Source organism: Vanacampus margaritifer, chromosome 1 (genome assembly GCF_051991255.1).
Source record: "Vanacampus margaritifer isolate UIUO_Vmar chromosome 1, RoL_Vmar_1.0, whole genome shotgun sequence".
Taxonomy (NCBI): domain Eukaryota; kingdom Metazoa; phylum Chordata; class Actinopteri; order Syngnathiformes; family Syngnathidae; genus Vanacampus; species Vanacampus margaritifer.
Genome location: NC_135432.1, coordinates 31,404,395 through 31,423,238, shown reverse-complemented (window position 1 = coordinate 31,423,238; position 18,844 = coordinate 31,404,395). Strand labels below are relative to the sequence as shown.

The following is an 18,844-nucleotide window of genomic DNA, read 5'->3' as shown; positions in this document are numbered from 1 at the left end:
AACAGCCATGACTTTATCGCCATGCAATGCACAATGAGCTCCATTACAAGATATGGGTCAAAATTAGGCAGGTAATAATGCTCAGTTTTTATTGACATGGTCAGTAATAAATTAATTACACTGCACACACTGTAAAACAATAGTTGTAGTTCTAGTTTTCGAAAGTTAAACTTGCAGTTTTTCATTGTCTTGACTTTTTTAAATTTTTTTACATTTATTGTAAGTTCTGTCCGTTGTAAGTTAACTGTCGAAAAAAGAATTCAAGAAAAATGGTGAAAAGGAGTTTGGTCAGGAAAACTTGTGCGTGAGTTTATAAACAACAACAAAAAAACACTGATATTGGTATGGATGAAGCGTGCATGTAGGCGTATTAATTATTCTATCATAAAGACAAGTCGGATTCCTCAAAAATATTATCAAAATCCAAGCAGAACTTCAAGGAAGAAGCTGCCAACAAGGTGAGTTTCAATTTATCTTAATAGTAATATTAGGTTTAATTTTAACGCTCTGACTTCAATAATGTGCTATCTGCGTTAACATGATACAGAATTGTGTTTATTAGCCTCGTTTGACTGCCCGTATTGCAATGAGCGGTGAACACTGACAAAGTAACCTGCTGCCGCGTCGGGGCTAGTAAAAGACTGCAAATGTGTTCGCAAACAGCTCCTCTTTTTAACGTCCTTGCATCAAGACTAACTGTTTGAACAAACAACCCCAGCGGTCTCCCCAACTCCAAACCCCAACGAAAACACCAAAGTCGCCATGTTTAGACGTTCCCGCCCAGCGGGATACGGGCGGTCGTTAGCATATACCTCATGGTGGACTGACTTAATGTTAACCACGCATGCTTTTGGTAGATGGGCCTACAGCGAAAATGTGTCAATAATACAAGCTCTAAGGGATCTATCTATCTATCTATCTATCTATCTATCTATCTATCTATCTATCTATCTATCTATCTATCTATCTATCTATCTATCTATCTATCTATCTATCTATCTATCTATCTATCTATCTATCCACCCATCCATCCACCCATCCATGACAAAATTTCTGACAATATATTGAATATCGTAGATATCGTGTATAGTGATACTATCGTCATTGTGGGCCACATATCGTCACAGCATCGAATGGAGAGATACCCGTATCGCCCCACCCCTAACGGAACCAAAAGTATTTAAAAACAGAAAAGAAAAGAAATCTGCCTGATGCCTCTAGGAGGGAAAACAACCCATTCAAAGGTAGAAGTACTGTCGATAATGCTGTTGGTGACAACTGATAATAAAACTATAGCTTTACAAACTTGTAAAACCTGTTCAACTAGACACCAAAGTATACAAAATGGTGTGTATGATGGCCAGTATTAATCCTCTACTGCATGATTGTGTGCACCTGTATCTAAGTACTTATTAAAGCAGGTATGGACAACATGACAGTGAGTGGCAAATTATTGCATCCCACATGGAGTGTGCAGCCTTTTTGGACATAATTGTAGAACAAGCATAATAATAGTAAAAAAAATAATAATAATTGCGTTAGCTTTTTAAATTTTAATCATTTTTATTTGTATGAGAGCAAAATGTTCAAATAGGAAACAACATACAGTACACATAGAATTTGTTTGTGAAGTGTTGGGAAGGGGCCCAACTTTGGGAATGAATACCCGTTGAACTCTACACATCTTTAAATCCACAACAACATTCTTACAGTCCTTCCTCACTGTGGCATGACAAGTCTATACCTTCAATAAATGCACAATATGGACCATATATCACCAGTTAGGTCACGAGGTGGGTCACATTTTCTCCATTCTGATGGATGGCAATGTATGAACAAGAAGCCCAGTTGACATTGTGGTTTTTCAACCTCTCCAGGCCCAGATTCTTTCACACCCACTCAATCGTATACAAACTTTGAAAAGTCATTTCACACAAGGGAGGGGACAGCATGTCCGACTGAGTACTTAGCCGTTAATAAAAGGCGTTGGTTGAGTGGAGTCTTGCACAACACAATGATGTTGCACAACAGAAAGACATATAGTCACTAAAGGCATGCGTTCACAGTGCATTTGTAATAGTGTAAATAGATTGCTCATACACAAGACAGGTTTTACCACTCAATAAAACATGTTTATGGCTACTTGAATTGTTTCAGAAGATTGTTTAAGGTGAGTTTTAATACATTAAACAGATGCACAACATTTGCACCTCACAGAAAAATAGAATAATGCTTTGCATTGGTTACCAGAGCTGCCCAGCAGGGGCCAACTTTACTATTTGTGGTGGACATGTAAAATCATGCATAAGGAAATATTAGGCATGATCAGCGAATTGGTCGTCATTCTTTTCCCTAAAGTTACACATTCTGCTGGATTTCAATTTCAACACAATCAAAACACATAAAAGCTGCAATCAATGAATTTTGGGTCACTAAAAGCAAACTGATGTGTCTGTAAAAGGAAAATCCAATCTTTTAAAGGAGAAGTCAACCTTCAAATTTCTTGGCAATATGTTATATGTAACTTCACCAGTCTAAACATGGCATTCTGAATAATATTACATTTGTGGAATATGAGTTATGTGGTAAAATCCAGCTGTTTTTCATCCATCTCGGGGGGCGGCCATTTTGCCACTTGCTGTCGACTAAAGATGAGATCACAGTTGCTCAGGGCTCAGACAACGACCAATCACAGCTCACCTGTTTTCTGAAGCTGAGCTGTGATTGGCTGTTATCCAAGATCTGAGCAACTGTGATGTCATATTCACTTGACAGCGTGGCAAAATGGCCGCCTTCTCTCTATCTATCTATCTATCTATCTATCTATCTATCTATATATATATATATATGTGTGTGTGTGTCTGTGAATTCTGAAATGCCTTACCTTATCAACTTTACATTAGGATTTCTGCCACTTATCTAATTTTTACCACTTTAATAATTAACAGTCTTTTGTTGAGATTTCTCTAATTGTGTACATTCCAGCATCTATATTTGGCCACAATGGCCACCACATAGTTTTAGCAGTGATTCAAATGTTGAGTTTCACCAAGACCTTTATTGAATAATAATTTTGTGTAAAAATCTATATTTACAAGGCTAACTAGAAATTCATACAAAACCTTGGGGGAATTGCTTTTTTCATTTTTTAATTAAGAAGAAATTAAGTTAGTGAAACAAAATTAAAATCACTACCAAAAGGATTGGGCACAAACATAACTTCAGTAAGTGGCATTCATCACACAGTGTTGTGAATAAACACACCCATTATAATTGTCTTTTTTCCAAATGATACTTTATGGCCTCTGCTGCGTGATTTTCAACATAAAACCTGCTATGAAGGCGTGAGAATCAAGTTGTTAACTTTTACTACGTTGCACCCTGCAAAATGTTTACCATCAAAACAGAACTCAAGTCAGTGGCATGTCCTCATCACAAAAGGACAACCTGACATCATTTTGATGGGGTTTTATGGTTTATTTTTTTATGTGTTTGTAAATCTGTAAAGATGCTCTTTCATACAACTTTCTTGTTTTCCATGGCTGCTTGTTACCTGCTTTGAAGTCAAAGTGAGCAAGAGGGAGGTTCTCCTCAGGCAGCAAGCAGCCAGAACATTTAAGTGTGTGGGCGTTGAATAACTCCTACTGCATAATTTGCGTTAAATGTCAGGAAACAAAGAGCACAAACTTCAACGGACAGTTTTTTTCCCCCTATGAACAAAGAGGAAAAAAATGTAAATTTGAAGTTGTCAAGAATACGTTTTTTTTTTCATAAATGCACACAATTCTTCAAAGGACAAATCACAGCAGGTGAATCATGCTGGGGTTTCTCTGCAAACGTCATAAGACAGCAAGAGGAGAATGTTGAATCTTAACCCTGCCTGCTTGTCTCTAATTCAGTCTTTGTGAAGATTTAGTCAGAAGGCATCTCTGTTCCTCTTCCTCGTCTTCTGTTTCTTCATCCCCGCCAGTGTGGGGAACAGATGTCAGCAGTTGGGTATCAGCATGGATTTCTTCGTCATCCGACTGGATTACAGGTGTGTCTGCCCCGCCCCCGCTCGTATCACTGGAGCCCGATGACGTCGATGACATGCGAGACTTGGGCCCGACGTGGACTTCATGTTGCCGTTGCAATGGTGGACACATTCTGTAGACAACCTCGGCCTCTTCATTTGCATCGTCTTCATCTTCGTCCTCACCATCTGTAAAGAGATGCTGTTAAAAAATGCCTGTCTCTCTGCTCTCGTTTCAGTTCGTTAGCCTAGATTGTGAAATCATTTGAAATGAAATTTAGCTTACTCCCAAAATATCTTGCATTTACCGCTTCGATCTCTGCATGGACAGTTATCTAAAAATAAACTAATGAACCAGATGTATGACCAAAATGCTTACTTGGGTATGGACAAAATACGTGCAAAATAAATAAATATAAATGATCTCAACCCAACAATACAAATTTTGAAGCAAACAATGGAATAATCAAATACAGTGAATTTTTTGGTGTGTATAAAATTACCATTCAAGGATGGCATAAAACTGCTGAACGGCAAATCGACATTAAGTACAGGTATTCATTTTGTGCATTTTCTCACAAAAATCAACTCACTCAAAATTGTAATATTCTTGATGTACTATCATTCTAAATCCGCAAAAAAAAAACATTAGGCCTATCTTGTAGTATAGAGCAGTGTAATACCCAGTGTGACTGCAACTAAGTCATCTCTGCCATCTAGTGGTAAATGGTGATACTCAAACTTAAAACTACAGTTGATGCATATTCAGCACACGCATATTCGTGCATGTTTTGTTTTTCATTTTTTCAGTATTTCTTAGCATTTTGTCGTTATCTTTTTCCAGTGTTTATCGTCCGTTTTTGGGGGGATTTCACAATTTTGTATTTATTTATTTATTTAATCATGGGGCTACCCAGAGCGTGGTGGCATGCGTGGGCTGCCAGTTACCCATTCCTGGTTTATGCCTTTCTCTGACAAAAAGTGTGTGTTCCTGTGATTAAAAAGAAAACAAACCTTTGAGAATCATGCTTTTCTTTCTACAAATAAGAACTTTTTATTTGGTGTGTTATTTGGATGTGTACCTGGTAGAGGGGATGCTATCCCTCCCTCATCTGCTCCTGATCCGGAGTTGAGGAAGACGTCAAGGGCCTCTTGGTCAGAGATGTCCATCATCAGGTCCATTTGCTCCAGCACATCCACGTTCACCTCCATTGAGGAAATACTTCCCATGGGGGCTGCAAACACAAATTGTGTTGTGAAGTGTTAACATTTTGAGAGGCACTGTGATGTAAATGGATCCATTAAGGCTTTTATCTGTTGATGTTCTATTGGTAGAATAGCAATTTACAGCATGTGGCTTGTTGTTAAACTCCAAGCGTTTTATGTAGCTATATTGTCCTCTTAAAGCCACTTACGTTTCCTGCTGTCAATCTGCAGGTGAGCTGAGGGCAGGTAATTATCCACATCTTGCTGGTAGACATCCTCAAAAAAGCGTTGCCTCTCCCTCAGCTTCAGATGATGCGTAGAATCGTTGTCCAACAATCTCTGGGAGTTGTCTGTCTCCGCTGAACAATGACAAGTTAAGTTGTAATACACACACACACACACGAATAGCTTTCCTCATGTTGAGATCTAGATTTAAATATTAATGGGTCACTTTTCTTCTCATGCGTGTGTGGATTAGTGATGTTTGATTACCGTTCCGATACTGCCGATATTGATCTACTACCGATACTTTGTGCAAATACACAAAATGTGTCTGGCTGAATCTAAGAAAAAAAATATTTGGTATTTCAAATCATAGCTTTATGAAGAATACAGGAGATCAGAGTAATGTATTATAATTATTAGCGCCTGACTGATATGGTTAATTTGAAGCCGATGGCAATTTTGGGTAGAATAAATGCTGATTACCGATTAATTGGAGGATTAATTTAAAAAATATAATAACATTCACCCCGCACGTCCCCACAATGTATTTCACTGTGTGTCTATTATGCATGGAGCCTCCATCCATATTGCCCGCAACTAGCAAAATAATAACTTGCCTTTTTGGTTCCCAGAATGCATTGTATGGCGCAATGCAGTTAATTAATAAAATAAGGACATTCATTCTTCTCATTTTACTGGAGTTTGACTGAAACCTCATAGGTCACAATTCGGTCAAATTAATATATATATTTTTAAATCTATAGTGTTGGTCATTCTACACATGTAATGTTATTTTTTACAAATTGTTTACCAATCTTAAGTGTTGAAAATTGCTTACTCTCTTAGAGGATGCAATATGTTAATGGTTGAATAAATATGCCACTTTTGGGATCTCCTGAAAAGTGACTATTTTGGAGGTGAATGGTTTTGGCCCGACACCAGCGATATGTGTGTTTGTGTTAGCACTAGCAGTAGTTTAAAGCGTGTTATATTGAACACATTTATGTTTGCCTTACGGTGCACTATTTAAAACCAAACAAATAAAAATGTACAAAAAATTGTACGAATCACGGATTTCCGTTGGCCTAATTCTTTATATCACAAAAACCTGGCATTTGAACAGTGGGTGTTGTAGACTTTTTGTATCCACTGCACATAGTTGAACATCTGCCTTAAGATCCACCTTTAGTACGATGCTTTGCCAAACTGACCAGCTTTGGTTGTGTAACTGTGCTAAATTCTGCTCGACACACTGGGCCTGCCCCCACTGGGCTGCCAGGGCTGACACTTTGACTCATGTCACCAGTGCACATTATTCGTTCGCGAATGTGTGTGTGAGATCACGTCTGAATGCGTGCACTAGTATATGCTCACTTTACTGCTTAGTGAGTGAATGCCCTGAATGACTTGTTTACACAATTGAAGCAAATGGATGCTGCTTCAACCGTACAGTTTTTAAATGTATGCAGACCAAGATAGATAGTCTGTCATACTTTCTTTCCTCACTGCAGGGTTTTTCCACTGCTGTTATTACATCAGTCCTTTATTTTATGGTCCGTGCTTCACAGTCTATGGCTCTTGATTGTTTTTTTTTAACCTGGTGAGTTATTAGATAAACTTTTTACATTTTTATTTTTATTTTTATTTTTATTTTTATTTTTATTTTTATTTTTATTTATTTATTTATTTATTTATTTATTTATTTATTTATTTATTTTTGTGTATGGGCACCAACATTTTTCTTATACCTTAGTCCAAGTAAAATGATATGCGGTTATGGACAAATTGGCAAACTACAACCAAAAAGTTAAATTTGAGAGTAATTGCCTCAACATGATATCTTTGGTGCAAGTCAAAGTCCATTGATCAACATCAAATGTGAGCCTGATCGCTTAGCAGAAGTAGAAAGGCAACATAAACAGAATGTAAACAGAATTAATAGTTTGTCAGATAGCCTATAAAAATTGTTTAGATGCATGCCTTCCTCTCTGTAATTCTGCCTGGAGCTAAACATGCACCCAGCAATGTGAATCATACAATTATTAAACTTCTCGTGTTTTTATCCATCCCGAAAGACATGTTGGAGGTGCAGTTTAGCTAACATTACCTTGCTTGGTGTACAAAGCCCAAAAATTATGTGTTGTTTGGACTTCAAAAATCCCCAACAATTCAATGTTTTGGGGGGTTTTACGAGTTAAAAATTGATTCACTTAAATTAGCTTAAAAAAAACATAATGCACTATAAGGGCTCTATATTCGTAGACAGCGCAGCTACGCTTATGTAAAAAATTAGCCTATCCTGATTTTCATGCTGACTCAAGCCTCGATGTGCTTGTTTGGGAATTTGGTTCGTCGCTCTGTTCCAAGCTGGGCGTTTTGGCGTACTGAGGGAGTTTCCTTTACTTAAACATGTGGCAGACGCATTTGTTGGCAGTGTAACGTGATTTTGGTAAATCTGGTCAAGGTGCAGGCTGCAAACGTGTGGTGGATGTATATCGTTTTTCATTCATAAATGGGGGGTCCACACACGGCGCAAACTGCCCACTTTGCTGATCTGTGATCTCCCCGGCCAACTTTTTCATCCGTCATGTAGGTCGGCTTGCACTTCCTTATAAAAGCACACCGAGGACTGCTGCAGGACACAAGTAAATGTTTTTGCTCAATCAGCAGACGTCCCACAGTTTTTATTCAAAAGGAATGAAAGGAGCCATTTTGATCAGTGGCGAATCAATGTTCACGCCCATTTTGTTTTTAACTCTCTCGTGAAATGAAACTACAGTAAATGCCAGCTCTGTAGTATAGCATGGTTACATAAATGTAATGCTTTCAGATTGACATATGCTAGAAATGATAGCCTTCGAGAGTATGTTGTCTAAGAGCATTTCTATTAGAAAAATGAATCATTTTCAATCAATCATCTGAAGTGTTCGGTTTAGGTGAACGGTATGGGATTTTTTAATAGGTTTTAGGTGAACTAATGAATACACACGCACGCACACACGCACATGCACATACACATAATCACCCACATACAAAATAAAAGAAAAGAAAATGATTTAAAAAAAAAAGTTTAAAAAAAGAGAGAGCAATGATAATGACATGTCAAATCAGTAAAATTACCGAATGAACAATACTGAGCTCTCCAGGAAAAAAAATAAATAAAAAAGGAATAATTTGAGCAAATGGACTGGTTTCCTTGGAATGCACTTTGAGACTTTTTTGTTCATAGCCACAACGGATTCATTCTTTGTTAGGCTGCGGCTTTATCCTGATCTGGACTATGAAACAAAGGTCACATGTAAAGGATTTACTGTGGTGGGTCAGGAAAGAGAGAACAGCTGGGATGGCTGCCGTTGAAGTGTAATGTGTAGTCAAAGTGCCTCAGCATATTCAAAGGCAGGACTGAGGAAAGTGCAGTGCTTGGCTGTCAATCCACTGTTTGAATGCATGCAACAAGCCATATTCTGTTTGTATTTTGTCATCATGTGTCCTCAACATTGAAATGACCGCATCCCCAAGATCGGCCATTGCCCACCTTGCCACAAAATTTAGTGGATTCAATTCTAATTTTGTGTTATTTGCACGAATGTTGAGTATCACCACAAATGTTCACTGTATGCGCTTTTAAGTGGGATGAAATTAAAATCAAATACGAGCTATAAATATGAAGATGATAAATGATCATGATGGTCCTCCAACAGCGGTGTCTCCCCGCCCCAACATGCACACAGTGCATATGGAGTGACTTGTAAATACATGTAATATGACATCATTTAAACAAGAAACTATTACAAGAAGCAACAATAAAATAACCAAACTTTGTCTGATGATGCCTCAAAAGATTCGGAGCTGAATGTGATCTGGAAAGTTGAGGCTGATTTAGTTAGTTGAGAGATCAAACTTACCTAAAGTTATAAAGGGGCGCAAGGGCCGAACTTTAAACCCATTTTTCCTCAAAACTAGGGATTTCAACCTGCCAACATTGAACGTGCTGTAACTTTGTCAATTTTTTAGGTACATCCATGTATTTATTTATATATATATATATATATATATATATATATATATATATATATATATATATATATATATATATATATATATATATAATTTATTTATTTATATTTATTTATTTATTTTTATTTTTATTTTATTTATTTATTTTTATTTTTATATAAAATGTCTTTGCCACGTGGACCCTTTTGCCATGTATATACTGTGTATATATATATAAGATTTGTTAATTACTAGCCCACAAAAAAAGTAGTTTTGAAATAAAATTTATTAAAGTACATTTTGCACAAATAAGTAGACCCTGAGAAAAAGACTGGCAACTAGTTAATTCCAGGCCTAGCAGACATGTTGCTATCCATAGTCATTGAGGTCATAGAAAATACTAGATGTAGTCGCTTTTGTTGTGGGATGCATTCATTTTCTGCATTAGTTAATTTGATTAAACTGAATATTTTGTAAACTATGCATCCTATTACAACCTTACCTTCATGTTGTGAGTTGAGCACATATTCTACAGAAAACATTTTGTCAAAATTTTGTAAATTGTTCTTATGTTCATTGAGATATCGAATAAAATCTAAAAAAATTTCCGAAGGGGGCGCAGCACTCATATATGCCGAGCACTGTATGGATAGTAGTTAAGTATGTCATTCAATTTTTGCGTTATTGTAATGTTGTAATATTAGTATATGTGTTGTATTATCGCCGCAGAAATTCCAGGCCACTTGTGATCTAAGGCACGACCAATGGCTTCTAAATTCCTTCTCTGTCTAAGCCCACAGTGAATCATAATAGCCTTAGGCTTGCTCTTATGTAATGCTCGTACAGTTCTTCAGCTGCACCCTTCCAGAGTGCATCGCGGTGCAAGACCTACTGCCTTCTACACGCATGTTAGTCGAGAGAGAGAGAAATTGTCAAGACCATCATATGAGGCTTTATGTAACCTGACGTGTTTTCAATTAAATATAACTGTAATGTCAGTGATTTGTTGTAAATGCTTGACTGGATGAGCTGGTAACTCATTCAGCGATATTGGCCTTTTTTGGGGGTTACTAAAGCCAAAACTCATAGGATATAAACACATCAATGACAAATTTCATTTCCTAATCATCTGGCCCATGTCTTTATGCATGTCTTTTTTTGTTTGGATCAAGCTGTCAGCAATTTATATTGCAAAGGAATGTGGCTTAAGATGTGAACTCCTAGCATAAGAGACTGTTTAAATTTTGGGTTCTTGCCGATGTGCCTCATCCACTTTCAGAGTAAGCATTAACTCATTCACTGCCATTGACGGCTATAGACGTCGAAAATTCCTTTTAACTATTTCTATTAGTGTAACATTTTTCCCACTTTTGTTAACAAGAGTATGAAAACCTCGAATTTTGTTTTATTGTATTAGAACAGATATAACATTTGTGATTAACTCTTTTACTGCCAAAGACGTTAAATGACCTTCTGCAAAAACCTACGGAGGAGTGCCAAAGACGTTAAAAGACGTCCACCCATTTTTTTTTTATTTTTTTTTTGAAACGGGTGCAGGGAAGCCTTGCGGAGCTGTGCTGAAAGTTTCAAGCAGGTCTAGTGAGCCTAATGACTATTTTTGGCCCCTAGAGGCCAGCGATGACTCTCTTTTGACAAGATCGGGTGGGCGTCAGCAGAAGACGTGAGGCGGGGCTAGAGTGTTGTGGGGACAATGGCTGCAGAAGCCATAATGGCGGTTGCAAGCAGCTCACGCTAGAGCCGTTTTTTTCAAAGACGAAAAGCATCGACCAACGATAAAGAGCACATTGATGACGACGATGATTATCATCGATGATGATGATGATGGTGACTCCGTGGTTGGAAGCATTGACGCGGCAGTAGAATACGTTCGGCGGAGCTAGATGGAGGAGGAAGCGGACAATGTTGCAAGCAGCTCACAGTTGGGAATTTTCAACGCTAAAGAGCACATTGATGACGACGATGATCATCATCGATGATGATGATGGTGACTCCGAGGTTGACGGCCAAGTTGGAAGCGTTGACGCGGCGGCTATGACGACGTCATAAAGGTTCACGGGCGAGCGATGCTGACACCGGAAAACGCGGCGCACAAACGAGCACGCTCAGGCGGACGTTCAATCGGACGACGAAGAGTGCCCCGAGTCCAATGCATATTCATCGGAGTAGTGGGTACAGTCTGCTATTTGCTATTCCCCGGAAAAAAAGGCCGTCAAGAAAGTGTAACGTCTGCACGCGAAACGGACAATGAAAGTGAAAGTAATCTGTTGTCCTGCTCCCTCTCCTTGCACGCAGGAGAGCGTTATAAAAAGAAAAACTGTATTTGAAACATCCACATAATTGTAAGTAGTACCACAGTTGCACACATTTGTAAATAGTTTGTGAAATTGTTTTGTCAAATTGTTACACTGTTGAATGGAAATAAACGTATTTTGCAAACTAAAAACACTTTTTCATTGTTGGTGAAAGCGTTTTACAGAAGTAAAGCACTGTTTAAGTGTTTGTGGCATCATTCATGGACAAAAAGAAGTGTACAATTCACTAGAGTGCATGAAATAACATTGTTTCACAAAAAGCTCTTTTTCTCCGTTTTTTGTTTCAAAACAGAGCATTTTGGTGAAACTAACCATATTCTATTGTTGATTACTGAAGAACGGAATAATGTAGAAACAAACTTTTTTTTCTGCTGAAAGATGAGAGTTCAATCTTTCATTTGGTAGTATGTGTGTTTCCATAGTCCAAACACAACATTTTCTGTGAACCTTGAAAGATCAGTCAAAATGCTTAAATCGGCTGGCACTGGCGACATCCCGTTTCTGAAAACATCTGGCAGTCAAAGAGTTAATTGTGAGTTAACTAGTGAAGTCATGCAATTAATTAAGATTAAAAATGGTAATCGCCTGACGCCCCTAATTTTTAATAATCTTTTCTTTAAAAAAAATAAATAAAGATTATTAAAAATAATTACAATTATTCTATTTTTATTTTTTCAGGTGATTAATTTTTTTTATCGGAATTAATCGCATGACTTTACTAGTTAACTCATGATTAATCACAATTGTTATATCTGTTCTATATGTACAAAAAAATCTAGGTTTTCATACTCTTGTATAAAAAAAATTGGAAAAAAATGTTAAACTAATAGAAATAATTAAAATGAATTTATGACGTCTATAGCCATCAATGGCAGTGAATTAGTTAATTGTTTACCCGAGTATTGCGTGTGTATTGGTGCATCTCTGTTTTAACAGACATGCGTCATTGCCTGCTCTGTGTCATTTTAATGGCGCAGTCATAGATCAAGAGAGCTACAGTAGGAACTGCACTCGAAGCACAGAACAAATGTTCCTATTAAACCAAGCAGTCACATGCTGAGGCTTTCAATCCCCTTGTGACGAGAGGGAGGAAATCCCATGATCACTTTTGTGTCTTCATGGAAAAGTGACCGTGTTATGATTTGGGAGAGAGATTGTACTTTCATTCCATGAGCAGTCACATTTTAAAGCTCATCCATCTCCAGCTCGATTCCGCCTAGACGACCTGCAGCTTTTATTTCCCCCCAAGGGATTAGTGAGGGTGAGACTCAGCTCTCTGCAGTGTACAGACTCATCATCTTTAGGTATTACTGCTATTAGCCAATCACTCCCCTCCATTGGCCGAGCAGACCATCAAGCCTAAATCATTTATGTGTGAGGTCACTGCACCACAGTAGCCACCACTCCTGCCATGATACTACTCAACCCCCAACACCACACACTCCTCAAAGTAAACACACTGTGTATTAATTTGTAAATATACGGCTCACTCTGCTCTTGATATGGATGCCCTTGGTTGCTGTCATCCTGTAGGAATAGCTAGAATGAACGTAAACAACAATACTTCCACTGCTCTTTTGTTTCCAACTCCAAGCTATGATTTCATCTTCAGCCTTGTGATCAAAACTGTGTATTCCCAGGCCACTTCCATCCACATTCCCAAAGCCATTAAGGATTATCACTCCAGCTAAATGCAACTATGATCTCTATTATTTCCCATTGCTTTCCATCTGAAAAAACAAACAAACAAATAAACAAAAACGGGCTTTTCGTCATCTTCACTGGGCTTATGTAGTGCTCTACTCACATGCACCATCATACCAAGAATATCCTTTTCTGGGCTAGAATATAGCTCACTTGACATTTTAACACTACAACTCTGGTGAAGTTACTCAGAAAGGAAGACTGTGGTCATGACTCTGTTTCTGTGTGGGTCTTGCTCTTGTCAGAACGATTGACATAACTGCAGCAACAATACCTACGATAAAGCAATAAAGGATTCATTATTGATATGTCAGTTAACATATTCTAATCAGTATTTTTTGCCACCTAGTCCCAATTGTACACACTGTATGCCACTAAGTTCAGACATCTTTTGATCGACATAACTGGTTCTTATGGTTTATGTTAGAAGCAAGCGTAATAAAATAATGAATAAAACGTCAATTCAACATAAGTAATCATATTAATACCCCTTGCTCATTTACAATAAATGGCTCCATATCGCCAAAGGAAATGCATTAGTTCAAGATGGAACAATTAGGTACCGCACAAATAAGAATATTAAGCATTGCAAATCAAATACAGCTCGAATTGTGCTGCAGCATCTTCCATTCAAGTCAAATGAAACAAATTGGTTACTTACACGCTAGACGTTTGTTGTGTTTGGTTGACCCTGTAGATGACATGATGCAGGGATGTAGCAATATGTGTCAATTTGTCTTGTCACCTCCTGTCAAGGCTGCGGGACAGGATGCTGGTGCACGATCATCTACTCATTGCTTCTCTACACTTTTGCACCAGGCTATTGCAGCTACACGCTTGTTTCTGCTCTTCCTGACTCCCTCTCCCCTTTGCGATCTCCCCCGTCGTCCTTTCTAGGTTCCCCTCACGCTGCTTCACACTTGCATCCTTATTGCCCCCTCCCCGCCCCCCATCTCCCTCTCTCTCTTTTTCTCTCACAAACACACACAGTCTTGCACACTGTGCAGCTTAGAGACAGGGTGAGTGATAGTAGACATTGTGGCCTGTACCAACTGGTAACAAAGAGGGGGTCATGGGATCAGCAGGCTTTTACGTAATCTTTAGGAACATGCCAAGGATTGTTATATGATTAAAGCCCTGTAATGTAGCAACACCACCTTGATCGTATTAATAAATTATATCCGAAAAATAAATATGCTCATTATTAGCAAAGCTGTTCACATTGTTCATCATGCTATGCTTACACTAACTAGCCACAACATTCTCTACTACCTTATGATCCAATACAGAGTGGTATAAAATTGTTTTTTGCAAAAGGTAATCAGAATCACCTTTATTGTCATTGTATACAACACAACAAAATTTGAGGTTCCTACTCCTTCGTGTCTATTTACTGCAAAAGCAATAAAATTAAATAAGAAAAGTACAAACACGAGATATGTATAATAAAGAAATGTATAGATAAGAAGGATAAACTAAATGGGTGGGAGGAGTAGTTACTGCACATAACATGAAATAAATGTTATTACACAGAAGTGCAAGCAATATTTCACATAGATCCGCATTAATAGACCATCCGATTAGCATGTCTGGTTGATGATGTGGTGCTGTTGGCTTCTCCAACTCTTACTGGAGGATGAAAATCAGCACCTCCAAATAAAAAAAACATGGTCCTCAGTCGAAAAAGGGTGGAATGCCCTTTCCGGGTTGGAGGACTTCAATTATCTTGGCATCTTGTTCACGAGTAAGGGCAGGATGGAGCGAGAGATCGACAGGCGGATCAGTGCAACATCTGCAGTGATGCAGACTCTGTATCGGTCCGTTGTGGTAAAGAAGTAGCTGAGCCGAAAAGCAAAGCTCTCGATTTATCGGTTGATCTATGTTCATTTGCTGTGGGTCGTGACCAGACGAACAAGATCCTGGATGCAAGTGGCCGAAATGAGTTTCCTTGGCAGGGCGTCCGGGTTTTCTGTTAGAGATTGAGTGAGAAGCTCTGTCACCTGCGAGAGACTCAGAATCGAGCCATTGCTCCGCCATGTTATGTTCAAGTGTGAGGATCCCCAAAACATGGACAAGCAAATCAAGTTTGACAAAAGTTATTGCAACACGCAGCTGCAAAAATACAATAGCGCACTTGTGAATGCAAGGACTAACAAACAAAAACGCAAGCTAACAATTTGCGGAAGTACTTAACAGAAGGAGCTTGCAATAGCAAGAATAATAAACGACAGAAAACGCACAACACCGAACGCGGAAAATAGCGAACAAAAAGAGCTTGCAATAAAGCAAGAATCCAAACTACCAAAACAGGAATACTTACAAAAAATTAAAACAAGCATCAAAGGCGAGGACGAGGCAGCAGCTGTAACAAACACAAATACTGAGAGCAAGCCAGCCAACTCAGAACATAACAAGAGGAGCCAGCTGAGGTGGCTCGGGCATCCGGGTTAGATGCCTCGTGGCTGCCTTCCTGGAAAGGTGTTCCGAGCATGTCCCATTGATGGCCCCGGGGATGACCCAGGACACGTTGGAGAGCCTATGTCTCTTGACTGGCCTGGGAACGCCATGAGATCCTGTCGGAAGAGCTAGATGAAGTGGCTGGGGAGAGGAAAGTCTGGGTTTTGCTGCTAAAGCTGCTGCCCACACTACCCGACCCCGGTTAAGTGGTAGTGGATGGATGGATTGATGGACGGATGATGATTAAGACAGTTCGTAGAACAGTTCTTTGGGTAATGATTTTGAGTTAATTATTTTAGTGATACTGTAGCCCTGAGAAAGAAGCAATTTATCAGTCTGTCATTCCGAGCTTTGTGTGACCTGTCACGACGGCACAAGGGTAACAGTTCGAGTAGGCGATTACTGGGGTGAAAGGGGTCCTTAATGATGTGGCCAGTTCTGCTTAAGTAGCGAGAGCTGGAGTGGGAAACAACATGGTCTAAAACAGAAGGGACCTTCCACAAGGCACTCTTGAACAAGGTGTCTAATTTCTCCCATGACTCCTCTTTCGTTATGGTCTGGTTTGTATTGATATCTTCCAGTTTCGTGCTTTTTTTTCCTGAAGTCCAGTCCCATCAACGACCAGATTGGAATTGTCTAAAGATTATCCTGACTGATTTTGTTAAACATCTTCAATATTTACAAATCAAAACAAAACAAAACATAGAATTACCCTCCCCCCTCTCCAAAAAACAAACAAAAATGCGGGTCCGTGCCAGAGCTAACGAGTGTCTGGCACTCACTCCCGGCTCAGCACTCTAAGTAGAACACAACAGCAGACTAAAAACGTTTGCAGGAATGAATGGAGGGTAGTTTGCCATGGTGGGATTACGTGAGATGTGTGTCAGTGTCAACAGAAATAAACACAACTTCCAACGTTGCCTTTTACACATTTTGGGTCAAAGTCTGGCAACATTCGTGTAGTTAACCTCAGCACAAGAATGGAAGAAAAACACTAGGCTTTACACAGAATCTGAATTCTATGGCTGACCAATGATCAGGAATCAACGAGTTGCAAAAATACATTTACTGATTCGATCTGATGGCGGAGCAATATAAGCATTTAAAAAAAAAAAAACACGTTTATATACACAGTATATACTCGAGTTGACCGACGGCATTCGCAGGGGACAGAGACTGTCCCACGAAGAGCGGAAACCCACGTATAAGTGACGGCAAATGAAATACATGGAACAAAAATAAACACAAAACAATTCTGATAAAGATTTACTATAGCATGTAATGTCATGTTTAACATGATGTCTGATCAAGTGGTAAAATTAAGACATTACAGCCGATCACCGATAGAATGCAAAATATTGTCCGATCCCGATCCAGCCGTTTAAAACGTTTAATAAGCACATTGGTATTTTCTTATTTTATTTTATTGATTTTAAGACAGTGGGCCCTCTTTATGTGCCCACTCTAACTGGGTGGGAAGTTTTCTGTCTTTTGGGAAGCATAAACGGGCTCACTGTCAGGGATTGGCGTGGTTGTGGACCCAAGTGCAAGAAGCGAGGAGGCAGAGTTTTGGTTAAAAAAAAGAAGAAGTTATTTTTCTTTAACTAAACAAAAGCGGGTAGGTAAACAAGGAATTGGAAGGTAAACAAGAAAAGTCCATAATCAAAAACCGATGAGCTAAGTAAAAGGCTAGACAAGGTGACAGCCGGACGTGGGGCAACAACAAAACATGTTGCTGACACACACACAATGGACCACCAACACTAATAGACATGACGAGACACACCTGGGCAAGACACAAGTGGCTGAGGGCACTGATTGGTTGACACACAAGGAAGTGCAGGCAAACACTGGTGGACCACATAAAGCTTGACGAGACAAGGGGAGGACACGGGAACAGCATAAAACACAGATCACAGTCACAAAGACAAAAAACAAGAACACCCAAAAACCCAACCCCACAGGACCAAAACATGACACTTGCTGCAGTACTTGACCACTGTGAAGTGAAAGCTTGTAGACCGCCATCCACCACCGCTCATGTGCCCGTATGAAACCCTCTCCCTCCCAGCCCACGTAAACCCACCAAAATCACGTAACACTACTTTAGCCACAACTTAGACCTGCTTTTACTTTCTGCTACCAAATGGTCAGTTAACAGAAAATGCCCCAAGTTCCAAGTTCCAAACGCCCAACATGCCAAGGCTAGCACCTGCACAAAAAAATCTCGATGCACCCGTTTCTAAGACAAGCATACATGTGCTGTCTAAGAAAATAGAGTCCAGTAAATTAAACATTACTCAGGCAATTATGTTATTAGGCTAATGCTATGTAGCTTCTTGTTGCTGAATATTCATCATCTGTAGGGAGGGAGTTGGGCTGATTAATTCCATATTTTTGATTTTCTGAGAAAAATGCAGCAGGAGACGGTAGGGTGACAGTTTTAGACAAAAAGACTTCATGAGACAAAGCCAGTAAGGAGGAAAGATAAGGGAAGGGAGGGAGGAGAGTAAAAAGCATCTGCAAGCATGGTCACTTTAAAACCACATACTGTTTATCAGGTATAACATCTCTGATGTAAAGCTTGTTATAATCTTCAATGCAGTGTTTCTGAATATAGACTGCCGAAGGACTTCATCTCAATTTTCAACTGCATAAGGGACAATGCCATCTAGTCAATAAGAGTGCACAGGTCAACTCACTGTCAAGATGAATGAATCCTAACAAATGCACTGGTACGGTACAAAGATTCATAACGCTCACACATGGTGTGTTAATTGGCATCTACTGTAGTATCACAAATGGTTTCCGCTATGTTAAGAGGCCTTTAACAGCCATTTATGTCCATTTTTAGCTGGAAAAGGTTCTGTGGTCTAACCACCTCATGGCAATCTTTGCAGTCTATGTCAAT

At 39.0% G+C, this 18,844-nt stretch overlaps 1 protein-coding gene across 1 annotated transcript; it reads right to left on the bottom strand.

Annotated features, from left to right (window-relative positions):
- Nucleotides 1–1,533: 1,533 nt before the first annotated feature.
- LOC144041090 (dysbindin-like) lies at nucleotides 1,534–14,394 on the bottom strand. The gene is made up of 4 exons (XM_077555259.1): nucleotides 14,138–14,394; nucleotides 5,428–5,577; nucleotides 5,095–5,247; nucleotides 1,534–4,201 (listed from the first exon to the last, which is right to left on the bottom strand). The coding sequence occupies exons 1-4, from the start codon at nucleotides 14,178–14,180 to the stop codon at nucleotides 3,891–3,893; spliced, it is 657 nt and encodes a 218-aa protein (XP_077411385.1). The 5' UTR covers nucleotides 14,181–14,394; the 3' UTR covers nucleotides 1,534–3,890.
- Nucleotides 14,395–18,844: the final 4,450 nt, after the last annotated feature.

Coding starts and splice junctions, on each gene's coding strand:
- LOC144041090 (XM_077555259.1), bottom strand. CDS start 14,180: ATGTCATCTACAGGGTCAACCAAACACAACAAACGTCTAGCGT. Junction 5,248..5,427: donor GCAGATTGACAGCAGGAAAC/GTAAGTGGCTTT, acceptor TTGTGTTTGCAG/CCCCCATGGGAAGTATTTCC. Junction 4,202..5,094: donor GATAGCATCCCCTCTACCAG/GTACACATCCAA, acceptor ATCTCTTTACAG/ATGGTGAGGACGAAGATGAA.